The sequence below is a fragment of the Onychomys torridus genome, chromosome 17, assembly GCF_903995425.1.
Source record: "Onychomys torridus chromosome 17, mOncTor1.1, whole genome shotgun sequence".
In the NCBI taxonomy this organism is placed as follows: domain Eukaryota; kingdom Metazoa; phylum Chordata; class Mammalia; order Rodentia; family Cricetidae; genus Onychomys; species Onychomys torridus.
Genome location: NC_050459.1, coordinates 47668842 through 47684417, shown reverse-complemented (window position 1 = coordinate 47684417; position 15576 = coordinate 47668842). Strand labels below are relative to the sequence as shown.

At 39.2% G+C, this 15576-nt stretch overlaps 1 protein-coding gene across 4 annotated transcripts in view; it reads left to right on the top strand.

Moving 5' to 3' along the window:
- The first annotated feature begins 498 nt into the window (after positions 1-498).
- Positions 499-15576, top strand: part of Wdr17 (WD repeat domain 17) — an 87880-nt gene continuing 72802 nt past the window's right edge. The window contains exons 1-3 of one of the 4 annotated variants that reach the window (XM_036209481.1): positions 606-665; positions 10102-10317; positions 15007-15117. In XM_036209481.1, the coding sequence (XP_036065374.1) occupies positions 15052-15117 (66 nt within the window). In that variant the 5' untranslated portion in view covers positions 606-665; positions 10102-10317; positions 15007-15051. Of the gene's footprint in view, positions 666-10101; positions 10318-15006; positions 15118-15576 lie in introns of all 4 variants that reach the window. The other 3 variants (XM_036209482.1, XM_036209479.1, XM_036209483.1) reach the window with 3 other exon arrangements.

Below are 15576 nucleotides of genomic sequence, written 5' to 3'. Positions count from 1 at the left end.
ATACGTCTTGCTCACTGTATGGACAGATACATTAACTGCATGCAGCTGGACTAATCGAAATAATCCCTTTCACAGATGTGGTCCATGGGCCTGCTTGAGCCAATCAGACAGTAAAAAGTGCGGGACAGACAGCATTCTACATTCCAAGCAATGGTTCAAGATTAATGTAGAAGCCAGGTGACTTGTTTCTTGCTCGTTCAACCCATTTTTTTTTTTTTTTAATATAGTACAACTTTGATGTGGAATATAAGGGGGTTGCAACGCTGGTGGGTCACCTTTTAAAAATCTCATTGCACATGCTGTTTGAAGCTTGCCTTAGTGCTTAGGAATTGCCTCTTCCCCACAGCAGCCCCGTTGCTAGGTAACCAACCCGCTCCCAGCCGGGTTTCCAGAGGTCACCAGAGACTTCCGCCTCTCTGCCCCAGGTGCTCCAATCAGACACGAGAATGCTTGTCACGTGCTATTCGGGGGCGGGACCCAGAGTGCTGTCGGCCCCACCCTGCGCTGCGGAGGGTGGGCGGTCCGCCCCTGGCTCAGGGATGCTCAGGGCTGCCCCGCCCCTGAATGAGGAGGGCGTGGTGGGTGCTCGGGACGGGGCGTTCCCTCCGGCGGTTCCCGCTTCAGCACCGGCTGTTGTCCACACCTGCAGCTGCTGCCTCCTCCAGGTAAGGCTCCCCGTGGGGTGACAAAGTGTGCGACTTCTCCGATCAGTGCCCGGTGGAAGAGGGGGATGTTTGAGTGAGTTGGCTTCTCGTCAGAAACCAGCACTCTGAGGTCTCGGTCCCGGGCTCTGTGCCTCCTACAGTGCTGTGCAAACTGTGGTGTCTAACGGGGCTCAGCCCCGGAGTTTTACAGCCACACACCCGAGTATGAGGAGGCACACTAAGAACTCGTCCTGCATGGATGCTGTGGTTGTGTCTATAGATTTCTATTTCTGAGGTTATTAAGCACACGGATGTCTAGAGCCTAGAATGTTATTCCGTCAGTGTGCCAGACACATTTGCATAGGTTACCTTCTCTCTCTTAAATAGTTGTAAAAAAAAAACAAAAAAAAAAAACAAAACTTCAAAAAAGAAATCTGGTATCCTAAAAGGGCAATCCTAAATCTGAGGAAAGATTGATTATTGCATATTAAGGAAATCATGAAAATACTTTCTTGTCCTGTTCCCCATATATCCATTTTTTTTTGTATCCAGATATTCATAGGAGCAAAAACTATGCTGTTTGAAATCAATTAGAATGAAATACACTAAAAAGTTGGTCCATGTATCAAACACAAGTCACATTTATTTCACATAACTGTCTTTAACTCAGATTTGAAGATACGTTATATTTCTAATTTATTCAGAACGGACTACCCTCTAAAGAAAACTAAAAAATAAATGCACATTTATTTAAGAGACATGAAATATTCAATTTATAAACCCAAGCATATTAAATTTAGTTTTAGCATGATAATATCATTTCTGGGTTGCAACAATCCAAAGCTAGTTCCATGCTAGAGAATTTATGAGGATTTAAAAACTCTAACTCAACAAAGGTAGAAATAGTCTACGTATTTGTTGGTTCCTGAATTGTCTTGTTATTATTTTGCATGGGGAGAACCTAGCACTGTTACAGTGGTGACTGTCACATGTACAGTCACCACTGTGACAGTGGTAAGCGTATCCTCTATTCTCTGAGCTGCCTGAATGCACCACACCATGATTATAGATAGCTTCATGTTGGAAGCAGACATCTGAGCTTGTCTGATAAACTTAAGTGACTGTGAAAAGTTGTCGGTTTAAGCAAATGTGGAAAACTTGCTTTAGTGGATTGCTTATCTATGGATTCATGTAACACAGGTAGTTTTAGGAGTTAAATTAAGAGTGCTTGGGAAGTTTTCTAAATTGAAACCAGCTAATGATCTATTTCAAAAGACACCCAAAGGGAAAAACATGTTTTCGAGTGTGCTCTATAAACGTACATATGTAAACACACAAACACACACATATCAAGACAAGTTGGATTTTTAATTTATATTGCTCTAACATCCCCATATGTTGATTTTAATAGAAATATTTAAAGAATCAGACATCTGGGGAAATATTATATGTAATTGACTTTCAAAAATCTTCATTCGCTTTAACTCTATAATTAAAAATTGGTATATTGAAGTTCTAAAGGCATATTTTGGTGACAATATATAATAGTATGAATAGAAAGCTATAAATGAATTAGCTTAGAAAATTCATTTTTAAAGTTCATCTGCTCTAAATAAAGCTGAAAAGAGACTGTTTTGTTATTGTTCTCTGTCAATGAGTTTGAAGCCCTTAGCCTGAGCAGAGATGGGCTAAAGTTGCTCTTTGAATCACTCAGAGAAGAATATGACCTGCTCTGTGTTTGTTTGCTTGTATGTTTTGTTTGTTTTAACTTGCTGAGCCATCCAAGGTCAACATGAATTACCATGTCATTATTAACGAGATGTATAAATTTCCTAACTTAACCTAATTTCATTTTCTGATAATTTGAGGGATTAGCATTTTCTTCCCATATTCTAGAATAGCAGTAGATAATATTATTTGAATAACCAGTTTAGTTATCCATTTGTGGTGATGCTGTGTCTATGCATGGAGGAATGGAATGCTATTCATGTGACTTCCAGTGAATCTTCACGGATGGATAGCTTATGCAGAATATTTTATTTTTAAATAAACCTTATTAGGAGACAGGGAAGGATTTCTTATGACCTTATAAATCATGCTCCTTTGTTTGTATTAGAAGCATGCATGTTAAGTGGCAAGTGACACTTCCAGTGCCCATGACCATACGTGGCCCTTTGGTAATATCATAGTCATAGCCGTTATTCTTCCACTGTTAATGAGACTGTGCCTTTGAGATCTGAGAGCAAGCAATTACATATGAATGCCTAGAGAGAATTTAGAAATTCCCCTGGAGAATCTGCTATAGAAACAAAACCTAGAGGAAAACTGATTTCTCAGCTGACATTCTTTCAAAGTTCCAAGAAGGACCCACCACTCCGTGGGCGCTATGAAGTTGTAAAGCATTGTTAAATCTCTTTCGGGTCTGTTCAGATCATCTTATGCTGCATACCTGACACCAAGCATGGACTCCATAACACTGAATTTGCTAACCCCAGGGACAGGTTTCCTAGAACAACGTGCCAGCAGTCACTGCTTGCCTGCTGAAGTAAAGGCAGGGTGGAGTCCTTAGGGATGCCACAAACTATCCACTCCATGGATCCTGCTGCCACTGGGGAGGGGGAAACCCATGCTGGAGTGATACCAACCACACTTGATATTCTAGCTTTTGAACACCCCCTGGGTGCTCTGGCTTCTGAGGCAGATATCCCTAGTTCTGGCAGTGACCACTGATAATTGAAAGTTTTAGAGTGGCCAGGGCTGGAGGAAGAGAACCTGTAGATGTTGATCACTAGAAAAGTTTCAGAGAGCTCTTAATCTTCAGGGTCAAAGGTCACAGACCATGGGCTGAGAACTGTTAACCCTTGTGAGGCTAATGACCCCCATATTCCAGGCTCACATAGGACTATGCAATACTACTTCCAACTGCTTACTGTCACCGACCCAGGAGCCAACACTGAGAAACAAAATCTCCTACAGGCCAGCATTTGAAAAGCTTATTTACCCGAGGCTTCAATCCAGGTGGAGGAAAGAACCCTCAAGAAGCTGGTTGGAAACATGTGCTGGCTGGAGCTGTTTAGAGACATATGTAGAAAGAAAATCAAATTATCGTTCTAGAAAGGTTGAAGGGAAATTCAGTCATTTACAATTTGCTAGATTTTGCCAAAAGAAAGGAGAAGGGGCATTCTGAGTTAGGAGCCACAGCTGGTCCTGTCTGTACATCCCACTGTCAGCCAAGTGCAATAATGCTTCTGTTTCCAATGATAAAGATACTGCTTTTATAACCTTACAGATATTTAAAGCACATGGCTTGTTAGGCTATCTCCAAATTCCTAGAATTCTGCATTCCAGTTTATCAAACCCAACAACCCAGAAATTGGCAGTAATATAAATCGTCAACAGTAAAACACTATAGGAGATAGTTCATCAACATCATTTGCCTTGTCAAGGTTGCCTGATAAACTTCATGTGCAGGTAACCCTGGCAGAAGAGTCAAGATAAATCCCCACATGTCTATGAGGATTTTAGAACATTTAATGTTTGTTTCATAGATTCAAATGCCCAGAGATGGGAGTTCAAAACAGAGTTCCTTAAGTAGCCTACCTTTTACTTAGGTTCACTGTTTACTTTACATCTTTCAAATTCTTGACACCTTACATTATGAACATTGTTAATTTTCCAGGAAATTTCATGTATAAAAAGCTACATGTCATATTATAACATGTAGAAAAGATATTTTGTAGTTGGAAAGTAGAAAGCAGTTCTGTGACACAGAACACTCATGTTTGATGTAGTATAAAACAGCTTTCATTTTCTTATACACATATCTGCACATGAAGTCTTGAAAGTTGAGTAGTTGCTTAATAATAGCTTGTGTTTAATTCTTTGCTTTTCAATGTGTATTTGAGTAAATCTCAATGATGTGATTATGTATTATTTTGTTTGTTTCATTTTGAGACAGAATCTCACACTGGCAGCAAGGATAGCCTGCAGCTCACTCTGGAGCCCAGGCTGGCCTGAGACTTAACAGCAATCCTCCTGCATGAGCCTCTGGAGTGCTGGGTTTACAGGCATAAGCCACTCCACCCTTCTATCCAGTATTTTTCTTAGATGAAAATATGACAGTTTATATGAAGGAATCATTTCAGAATTTGAGATACAAAGATCCCTAGAACACGGTTATTCTCTGAGTGAGGACTAAAAGCATTCAAATTTAGCAGTGGAAGCCTGGTCTTGAATCCCTTGGGCTCTGGATTCCTATCCTTCTTCATTCCTCTCAAGAGTCACAAAGTGTACTCCCAACATTATTTTCTCTCTCTTTGTAATTCTTCCAGTGTTAATCCAATTATTTCAAATAGTTAAGGCTTAAATTACTTATATATTCGAAAAATAATACTTGCAACTAACAAACAATATACATGTATTTGATCTCATCGAATAAAACTGTTTACTTAAAATACTGGTTAAAACTCCCTTTCCACGATTATTGTAGCTTGTTGATTTGCTTATAAATGAATGCAATTCAAGTTTTCCATCGATATCTTTCGTGATTGCAATATGGTTCTTCAACCCAGTGCACCCCTTCTTGCATAAATTTACATAGCCACCACACTACCAATTTGTCATTAAGAATATTAGAATTAGATGTTCTGGGAAGTTGTATCTGAAGCATAGATTATGGTGACCCTTAATCAAAATTCTGAAATGGGAAATGTTGAAAACCTAGGCTTGTCACCTGCTTTGGTACTAAATGGCATCTATAAGTCATTTACTAAAGGTGTACCTCAACCAGCAGCATTAGCTTTCCTGAGAGCTTATAAACAATAAATCAGCAGGTCACATATCTACTAAATCAGAATTTCTAACAAGTTCCTCAGACATTTTTTTTTTTTAACTAGCCTCATGTACTGGTAAGGTAGACACAGGAGGATCTCTGGGACTCACTGGCCATGCATTCTAACCTAATTGGGCAGCTCCAGGCCAATGAGAGACTTTATCTCAAAGGAGATGAACAGCAGTCCTGCAGATGATTCCCAAGGCCATTCTCTGGTATCACATACATCCACATATGTGCACACATAGCTGCACATACATGCAACTTCACACATATAAACACATATCTACCCACCTACATAGAAATAATTATATTTAGATGGGCGATGAAAATAACTCATTCACATTTCTACCTCTTCGAAATTGTGTCTTGCTTTTCTGGTTGATATCAAGTATTAGACCTTACACACAACTTCTGGCTTTGCTGACAAATTGAAATTTACACAGGTATAAGTAGTCAGTTTGTCGGCCCAAACTAAAACCATTTAATAACCTTACTCTTTTCTACTCCCCACCTAATCCAGGATTTCAAAGTAGGCTAATGCTGTACTTACTGTGACCTATTTTTATCATGTAAGCTTTTAAGAACATCACGAATTGACACACACTGAGAACCTTTACATAAAATGTGTCAGGCTTATAAAATCTAAACTCAAGAATGATAGGAATTTAAGAGATTAATCCTTATTCTTAGAAGATACACATTTCCTGGCAAATTGTGTCTACTGTTGACCTTGGTCAACAGTTCTCTTGCTTTGATGAGCATAAAAATCATGTGAACATGTGAACTTATATATACTATATATAATGTATTGATTGTTTTGATGAATCAGACTTAATATTTGAACATATATGTGTATATATGTATAAAACACTTGCTTGTTTTGTTCATTTTATAATCCCATTCTACAACAATAAATGTCCTTGAAAAAAGTACTTTTATCAGTTTGTTGATCAAATTATCTTCCCTGTCTAAGTAGTATACATTTATTGGTTACTGAATATCTGTTTAATAAATAAATGAATTGAAAAGTGGTCAATAAAATTACAAATAGTGATTGAACCTATGTCTTCACACATGACAGAAAACATGTTACCTCTATAATACACACCAGCTTTTCTAGACTTTTTACTTTGTGATAGGGTCTCACTAATTGTCCAGGCTGCCTTTGAACTTTTCCACAACCTAAGGCAAGCCTCAAATCTGAGATTCCTATGCCTAACCCCAAGTAGCTCAGATTACAAACCTTCACCACCAGGGCCAGCTGTATGTCTGGGTTTCTAAACCAGTATAACAGAGAGAAATGACGCCAACATGAATTTTCTCCAGTTGCATGCAGCACTTAAAAATATCTTTATAAGCTCAGAAGACTGAAAAAAACTGTGTATTCCTGGATACATAAACAGGTGTGTGTGTATGTGTGTGTAGCTGGAAAGCAATCTTTCTATAGTTATTTATTTTCATCAGTGTGTATTCATCATGAATGATACTTGGTTACATAAGGACATTTAATACAAATATACATCGTATATTCATTACACACACATAGTGTATTTTGAGTGTGTTTTTCTCATATCATACATTTTCTGCCTCTTCCCATTATCTTTTTTGTTCCTATAGAACATTTCACCTTTACTTGTGTGTGTGTGTGTGTGTGTGTGTGTGTGTGTGTGTGTGTGTGTACACATGCTATGAGGCACATGTGGAGGTCAGGCTTGAGACAGGACCTCTGCTTGTTGTGGAGAGCTGCATTCAGCAGGTTAGATGATTTAGGAGCTTCTGAGAGTCTTCAGTCTCTGCCTCCCATTGCCCTGTAGAAGCACTGAGATTGCTGAACATGCCACTGCATCCCGTTTCCCAGGGGCTCAGGGAATTTGAACTCAAGTCTTCATCCTTGTGTTGTGAGTATTTACCCACTGAGTTCCCCAGCCTGTTTTGTTCTTTTGCCTATTTTTGTCCTAAATTGAGGACATATGATGAGTTAGTGACAGTTAAATTTATACATTCTTCCTGAGATTAAGGCTTTTGAATTTCTATCGGCATTATCAATGCAATGGTTCGCTTAAGATACTCATAGTTCCTTTCAAAAAGCAACTCTTGTATCCATCTTAAAGCTTATGTTTAGTGAGAACTCTTAGATTATAATGTAGCCCTGAGATATTATTTTGACTGATGTGATACTGTGTGTGTGTTTACTCATAATATTTTAAGTACAAATGAAGTTTCTTTTAATTGCAGACAACAAAAAATTCAATTCATATTACCAACTCATATAACTAAAATTTGCAATGATAGAGCTTGGCTAGCTTTAAACTCACTATAGACCCCAGAACTAATAGAGGTCTTCTTGTCCAAGCCTCCCTAACTCTGGTGCTCCAAGTATGAGCAACTACGCTTAGCAACCACTTACCTCTTAATCCCTGGATATAAGGCAGATGTTTAAATGATAATCTTACTTGGCCTTTTAGAAATCTGTAGCCTCTCAAAATGTTCATCTTTGACTCATATTATTTTCTCTAGTGTTTCAATTTCCTTGATTACTTCTTTCATTCAACTTTTCCTTCCTTTATATCATTTCTTCTCCTTATTTTTTGGGCAGTGGAGGAGTCCAAAATTATGCACAAAATGTTAATCTCTAACCGTTCACCATGTTTTGGGTCTAAGCCTCCACTTCTGAATGGGTGCTAACCATTGCCATCTGATGTTATATCTACTGCCTGCACTAAATATGTCTGTTGTAGGTTGGAGCTGGAGTGACCCCGAAGGTCTGTATGGGGAAGACTTTGTCACCAATGTGGTACTGTTGAGAGGAGGTAGAATTCTTACAAGTGGGAACACAGTGACATCTTGTCATGTGTTAGAGTCATGGTTTGAGAGAACAGTGGGACCCCAGCCCCCTCTTCCTGTCTATCTTGTCTCATGTGTGTGGGGTTTTGTTTGCTTCTACCCTGCTGTTCTGATTTTCCCTAGGGGAGAAAAAGCAACAGGGACCACCAGTCACTGACAGACAGCATCAAAACTGAGTGAAGTAAACCTAGTTTATGAGTCGATTCACTCGGGAACCCACTACAGTGTCAGAAAGCTGACACGCTATCTTATTAAAGCTATACCCCATATATGATATCCCTGTTAAATGGCAGAGATCTAGAATCTTCCTTGAGTCTTCCCTATCCCTCACTTCCCATTAGCTTATTAGTTCAGGATCTTGTCAGGTTTTTGTTTTTGTTTTTTTGTTTTGTTTTTTGTTTTGTTTTGTTTTTATGTAGCTCCTGTCTTGATGTTCTGTTTCTATCTGCATTAGTATTAGGATGACATTCATCAAGCACCTAACCTGACTGTCAGTGTGTTTAAAATGGTTCAAAGACCTCCCCTCACACATGAAGTACCATTCCTATTCTATGCCATGAACTATACAATTTGACCTCTTTAGCCCCACCCACTTGCTCGTTCTCACCTTGCACTGTCTCTTCCATCTGTGCCATTTCATCTTAGGTGTGGGAAAAGAATGTTTACCTGGAAGTTGAAACTTTTCTTTTCTTTCGTATAGCCTTCTTGACTACCCAAAGCAGAGTAAGATACTTTCCCCCATTTCTGTTCTGAACTTCTGTCCCTTCTGTGAAGTAGCTGCTCTTCCATATTGTACATGCGTGTGTTTGTGTCATTAGTAATAAAGTCAGGTACACATAACAGAAATGCTGTCAACACACTACTCTTACACAACTAGGCAGACGAACATAGTGTATCTCACTAGCGTTAGATCTGCAAGCCTGCAGTTTTCTTGAGTTTTATGAAATAGTGATGACAAGGATGAGTTTTAGACAGGGAACTATGCCCTGCTGAATCAAACTGACCTTCATAGAAAGTAAAATGCTTTTTTCTGATGTTGATTGGTTGCATTCATATTTCCTTTAAGTATAATGTATTTAGCAGGAACTCAAGATAGATTTCCTTGGAAAATGAAATCATTTTAAATAGCTCTTGGAACTCCATTTTATAGTATAATAACAAAAAATATTTAGTGTATGACATATTATAATGCATGCTGGACATTTTAGAGTTGCATTAGCATTAGTGAGTTATTACTGCAATGAAAGTCTTGTGTTTGGTTGTCGTTTGTTTGTTTTCCAATATTTTTAGATTGGAATGACTTAGAGGTTCTAATAAAAGATTTTGCTGAAATTTTCAGGAGATAATCATTCAGTTATAAATTATACTTAAACTGCTGAGAAATAGATAACTACATACTCAGTAAATATTTTTAAATGAAGACAAAGTTATAGTTATTTGTGCAGATGATGTCACAGCATCAAGACGATTCATTAGTAACATGTCAGTTGAATTAGTGTGTTATGTCAATGGGGAATTGCATTAACATTCATCTCCCAGACTGAGCTCTTAGGGGAAATGTATGGGGCTCACCACTGCACCCAGGCCAACACTCCCTTCTGTGATGGCCAGACTGTGGGATGCCTGGTATTCAGGAGATGCTTCTTGTACTTCATTCAGCAGTGACAAACATATGTTTTATTTTGGTAGAGGATAAGGCCCAAGATGCTTTCCTGAAGAAAAAACAAACCAGGAGATGGAGCTCAGGAAAGCAAGTGTTTGTTTCTCTCTTTTCTCCAGCAAGCTGAAGGACTGTTCTTTAATCAAAGGAGGATTTGGGAAAGTGTGCGGTGTTACAGGGCTATTAATATCTAAAGCAAGATGGACTCTACATATCAGTGCCACTGAAGGACTCCACCATGTCCCCCTCGAGCCTCCCGCCAAGGCTCTCAGTTGGAGCTTGTGGGAAAGATTGCAAAAAGAAATGCAGACTCAGCCTGTGCCTGGTACTTTCAGGTATTCCAAGCTAAAACTGTACTTCACATTTCTCCATCTAGAATTAATTGTACTGTTATAACAGCATATAAGAATAGTACAATGCGGAGGAGAGAGGATTGGCAGTGTAAAATGGAGGCTGCAAATAGCAACATTTCAGACTCATAATCATTGTCTAGGTCTGAGATATCAAGTAAAATGGGACTGACAAACCTAAATATAGAATCCAAGCAGAAATGATGGTGGCCAAACCTTGGAGAATAAGCAAAATGTTATTTTTTTGAACATCTTAGACCACTGGAATAGCTATAGAACAATGGTTCTCAACATGTGGGTCATGACCCCTTCAGGGGGTCAAACTACCCTTTCCCAGGGGTCACATGTTATCAGATATTTATATTATGATTCATAATAGTAGCAAAATTACAGTTATGAAGTAGCAACAAAAATACATTTCAAAATGTAACTGGTATGACATGACAGAAAATATTTTGCCTTTAATATTGGAAGTAAGGTTAAATTATAGGGCTGTAATTAAAAGCACTTGTTGCTTCTGCAGAGGACCCAAGTTCAGTTCTCAGCACTCATTGTGAATCTCACAACTGCCCCAAACTCCACTCATGTGCACATATTCACAGACACAGACACAGACACACAGACACACACACACACACACACACACACACACACACATGATTAAAACTAAAATAAATCTTTAAAAACTGTTAAGTAGCTGTACTATACTGTGGGATGTCTTTCTGTGTGGTGTGAATATGTGTTGCTCTGAGTGGTTGATGAATAAAGCTACATTTGCCTATGGCAAGGCAGCTAAGAGGCAGCTGGGAAATCCAAGCAAAGATACAGAGAGAGGAAAGGCAGAGTCAGAGAGACGCCAGCCCACTGCCCAAGATGCCAGCAGACCAGTAACACCACAGCCATATGGCAACATAGAGACTAATAGGAGAGAGCTAGCTAGCAAGAAGCTGAAAGCATAGGCCATCCAGTTTGTAGACAATATTAAGCCTCTGAATGGTTATTTTATAAGTGGCTGCAGGACCACAGGGCCAAGCGGGACCAGAGAAACCTTCTGGCTACAGTACTAGTGACGTTTCTGTGGCTCTGAAAAAAGACCTCAAATAAGGCAACTTACAGAAAGAAGAGTTAATTTGGATTCACAGTTCCAGAGGATTAGAGCCCATATGGTGGGGACAGTATGGCAGCAGGTGCAGGCATGACAATGCTAGCCAGTTCCAGAGGGTTAGACTCCATATGGTGGAGACAATATGGCAGCAGGTGCAGACAAGGCAGCAGCAGCCGAAAGCCAAGAGCTCACATCTTCAATGGCAAGCAAGAGGCAGAGAGCCAACTAGAAATGGCATCAGTCTTTAAACTCTCAGCTCCCACCTCCAGTGACATACTTCCTCCAACAAAGCCACACCTCCTAAACCTCCCCCAAACAGCGCCACCAACTGAGAGGCCACATAGATGAGGTGAGCCTTCACGGGACATCCTCATCCACAGAGCTAAGGCAGTGCTTTTGAAAATGTAGCAGTAAATAAGACATAGCTATTATATACCTCATAAACAATATTAACAGTAACTGCACCAAGCTTTTAAGGACGTAATGCACAGTTGGTGTTTGACATGATTACAGAACATATTTACCAACTCTGGTTTGTGTTTTAACCCCTAAAGCTTTTTAGTAAGTTATTTAGTTAGCTGCTGTACTACAAGAAAATGAATTGTAACTCCTATATGATTGAATCTCATTTCATTCTGAATGCAGGCTTTTGTATCCTTTCCAAATATCACAAATAGGTGCTGTTATTTCATGGGTACCACCACTAGATGGCAGAGTTCCCTGACACTGTGTGTCTACCAAACATTTCATATGTTTATACAGCGAAGGATCGGCATGGATTTTTTTTTTCTTGAGAGAACTCACTATTTATACCTACCCCCCAAAAAAACCCACCATGGAATTCTTAATATTAGATATTAATATACAAAGATGAGGAACTTTGACAATATGAGAAGGAAAAAAAAACATATTTAAGCTGTGTCTTGAAAAATGAAAGAGCTCATTATCCACAGTAAAGGGTAATACTACCCATATACGAACATCAGGAAGTAAAGATCAACATATATTTAATGTACTGGTTAGTTTTTGTTAACTTGACACAGGCCAGAGTCACTTGCGAAGTGGGAACCGCAGTTGAGGAATTGCCTCCATCGCATTGACCTGTGGGAATGCCTGTGGTTATGTAAACAAATTAGCTGAGGAACTCAGGGAGAGCAGCTAGTGAGCAGCAATCCTCTGTGGTCACCGCTTCACATCCTGCCCCTGATCTCAGACTTGAGGTCCTGCCCTGGCTTTCCTTGGTGATAGATGGTAACCTGTAAACAAAAGTGAACCCTTTCCTTCCTACCTTGCTTTTGGTCATGGTGATTATCACAGCACCACAGAAGCAAACTCATACATTTGGGAACTGCAACGAAATCAGGGCACTAGTTATCAGCGTGCTTCAGTCATCTGTATCAGACATCATGAGAGGTTTTGTTCAAAGTAGGGCATCAGAGTTGTGAAAAGGGCTTTGTAAAGGTTGATGAAACTTACTGAACAAATATAATGGGAAGGAAAGATACATTAATGAATGATCAAAGGCAGTTTGATGGGCGTTGTTGTTGTTTTGCTTCTGGTCACTTCCTAGAGTATGATGATAGTGGTCCAAATGAGCAGTAACAGGAGAAAAAAATGTTGGCAATATAAAAGGAAGCTTCTGGCCAGGCAGTGGTAGCGCACACCTTTAATCCCATCACTTGGGAAGCAGAGCCAAGTGGAATTCTGTGAGTTCGAGGCCAGCCTAATCTACAGAGCAAGATCCAGGAACCAAAACTACACCGATAAACCCTGTCTCAACCCCCCCCCCCAAAAAAAAAAGAAAAGGAAGCTTCCGTGAGAGACACAGGCTAGGTTTGAAGATGTTAATATTGAAATGAAGTTTCTAGGGTAAATAAGGGGCTTAAAATAAAGTTGATGAGATTTGCATGCTTAGAGTAGGCTCCATACACTGAGAGAGGAATTGGCTCTAGGAAGCAGTCACTAGAATGGGTGCTGCTAGCTAAGATTCAATATCACATGAAAGTCATAAGGCATGACTTAGTTAAAAAAAATTGCAAGTTGCCTAGGTAGTAGTGGTGCATGCCTTTAATTCTAGCACTTGGGAGGCAGAGGCAGGTGGATCTCTGTGAGTTTGAGGCCAGCCTGGTCTACAGAGTGAGGAGTGAGTTCCAGGGCAGCCAGGGCTACACACAGAGAAACCCTGTCTCTAAAAACAACAACAAAATGCAAGTCAAAATAGCATAAACAAGAAAGAGGAGAATAAGGAGGGTAAGAAAAGGTCTGAGATTCCAACTCTGAGGTCATCAGGAACAAAATTCTCTGTGTGAAATAAAGAGCCAGGCAGAAGAGCCAAGGTCCAGATTCAGGGAAAACATCAAAATGTAATGACAACAAGCACCTAGAACTTCCTGTAGAAGCAGCTTTTTGGTCTGAAGTTGCATGCAGATATTAGTGAAAATACTTCTAAAGAATAGGGATCACAGTAGGAATGAGACTGTTCTCAATTAACTAGTAATGCTCAATTTTCACCCATGCGCGTCCTTCCACAGCAGAACAAAACCTGCCTTATCCTTTTATGTGAAGGAGAAGGCACTCTAATAGAAACACAAAACACATTCTTTTTCCATGTGTCATAGTTAGGGTTTTATTGCTGTGAAGATAACTATGATCATGGCAATGCTTATAAAGGAAAACATTTAATTAGGGCTGGTTTACAGTTCAGAGCTTTAATCCATTATCATCATAATCAGAAGCATGACAGGATGCAAGCACACATGGTGCTGGAGAAGGAGCTGAGAGTTCTACATCTGCATCTGCAGGCAGCAAACATTGAATGTCACACTAGGCCTGGCTTGAGCATTTGAGACCTCAAAGCCCACCCTTAGTGACACACTTCCTGCAACAAAGCCACACCTACTCCAACAAGGCCACATCTCCTATTAGTGCCACTCCCTATGACCCTGTGGGAGCCATTTTTATTCAAACCACCACACCATATATAATGCAATATACATAACATTATACTATTATAGCTAGTAATTATTTTTTCCAGAAGGAAATAAAACTAAACTAGTATTAAACTGTGATTTTCATCACTAGCTTATTAGCACTATATTAAGTGATGCACACTCTTTAAAATTTTTATGCAGCTATCTGATTTTGTAGTTCACTCTCTGCAAAATGATTTCTCTCTCAAGTACTGTAATAGAAACAAACAGAAATACATGACTGGTACATTTTTCTCCCTTTTTGTTATTTTTCTGGAATTTAAGAACCTGTTAACTTTTACAAATCAATTGCTTGTTTCTTAAAACAATTAAATCTAAGGTGTTTCTAGAATATGAAAATAAGGCCTAATACTTGGTAGTTTTTTTTCTGGAACTACACAACATAAAATTACTTTGGTTTTCATTTTTGAACATAGGTTTGTGTTTTCTGACTTGGCTTACTCTCAACAGCTATGTGCAGGTTATTAAAACTGTTTCAGTCAAAATGTTTGTCTAGTATTAGCTTCATGCACTGAACATGATTTCACAGGGAGATCCTGGTGAAGCTTGTTTGGTTGAAACACATTATTGTTACTTTAGGCGCTGACAATTCTCCAGCTGACTTGATTAAAGTGCAAACTGTCTATGGCTTGGATGACTTACGTCTCACATTGGTTTGAGCAAGATGATTGGTATGAAGGACTACAAAGAGTAAGATATATTTATGTTGTAATTATGATCTTCTATGGGATTTTTGCTTGCTTTTCTTCTTATAGAGCTCTGTTCCATTCCTTATATTTGTGGACATTTTGTAATACAAAGTTCTGAGAATATGATAACCATTTAAACAGAAGTAAGAATATAATTTATAAGGATAGCTATAATTATACATTGACCAAAGGTGCCCTCCCATTCCAATTTTAGATGATTTTCTTTTTCAGTTCTGACTGGAAACTAGAGTCACCTGCATGCACAGCAGGTGTTCTACCCCTGATCTGTATGCCCAGCCCTTTTTACATTTGTTTTTTGAGACAGGAGCTCATTAAACTGCCTAGGCTGGTCTTGAACCTGTGGTACTCCTGCCACAGTCTTGGGCCTAGCAAGATAATAGGCCTGAGGCATCATCTCTGTTTAGATAAAATCACAGTGATATTTTCAGACTGTCTTTAA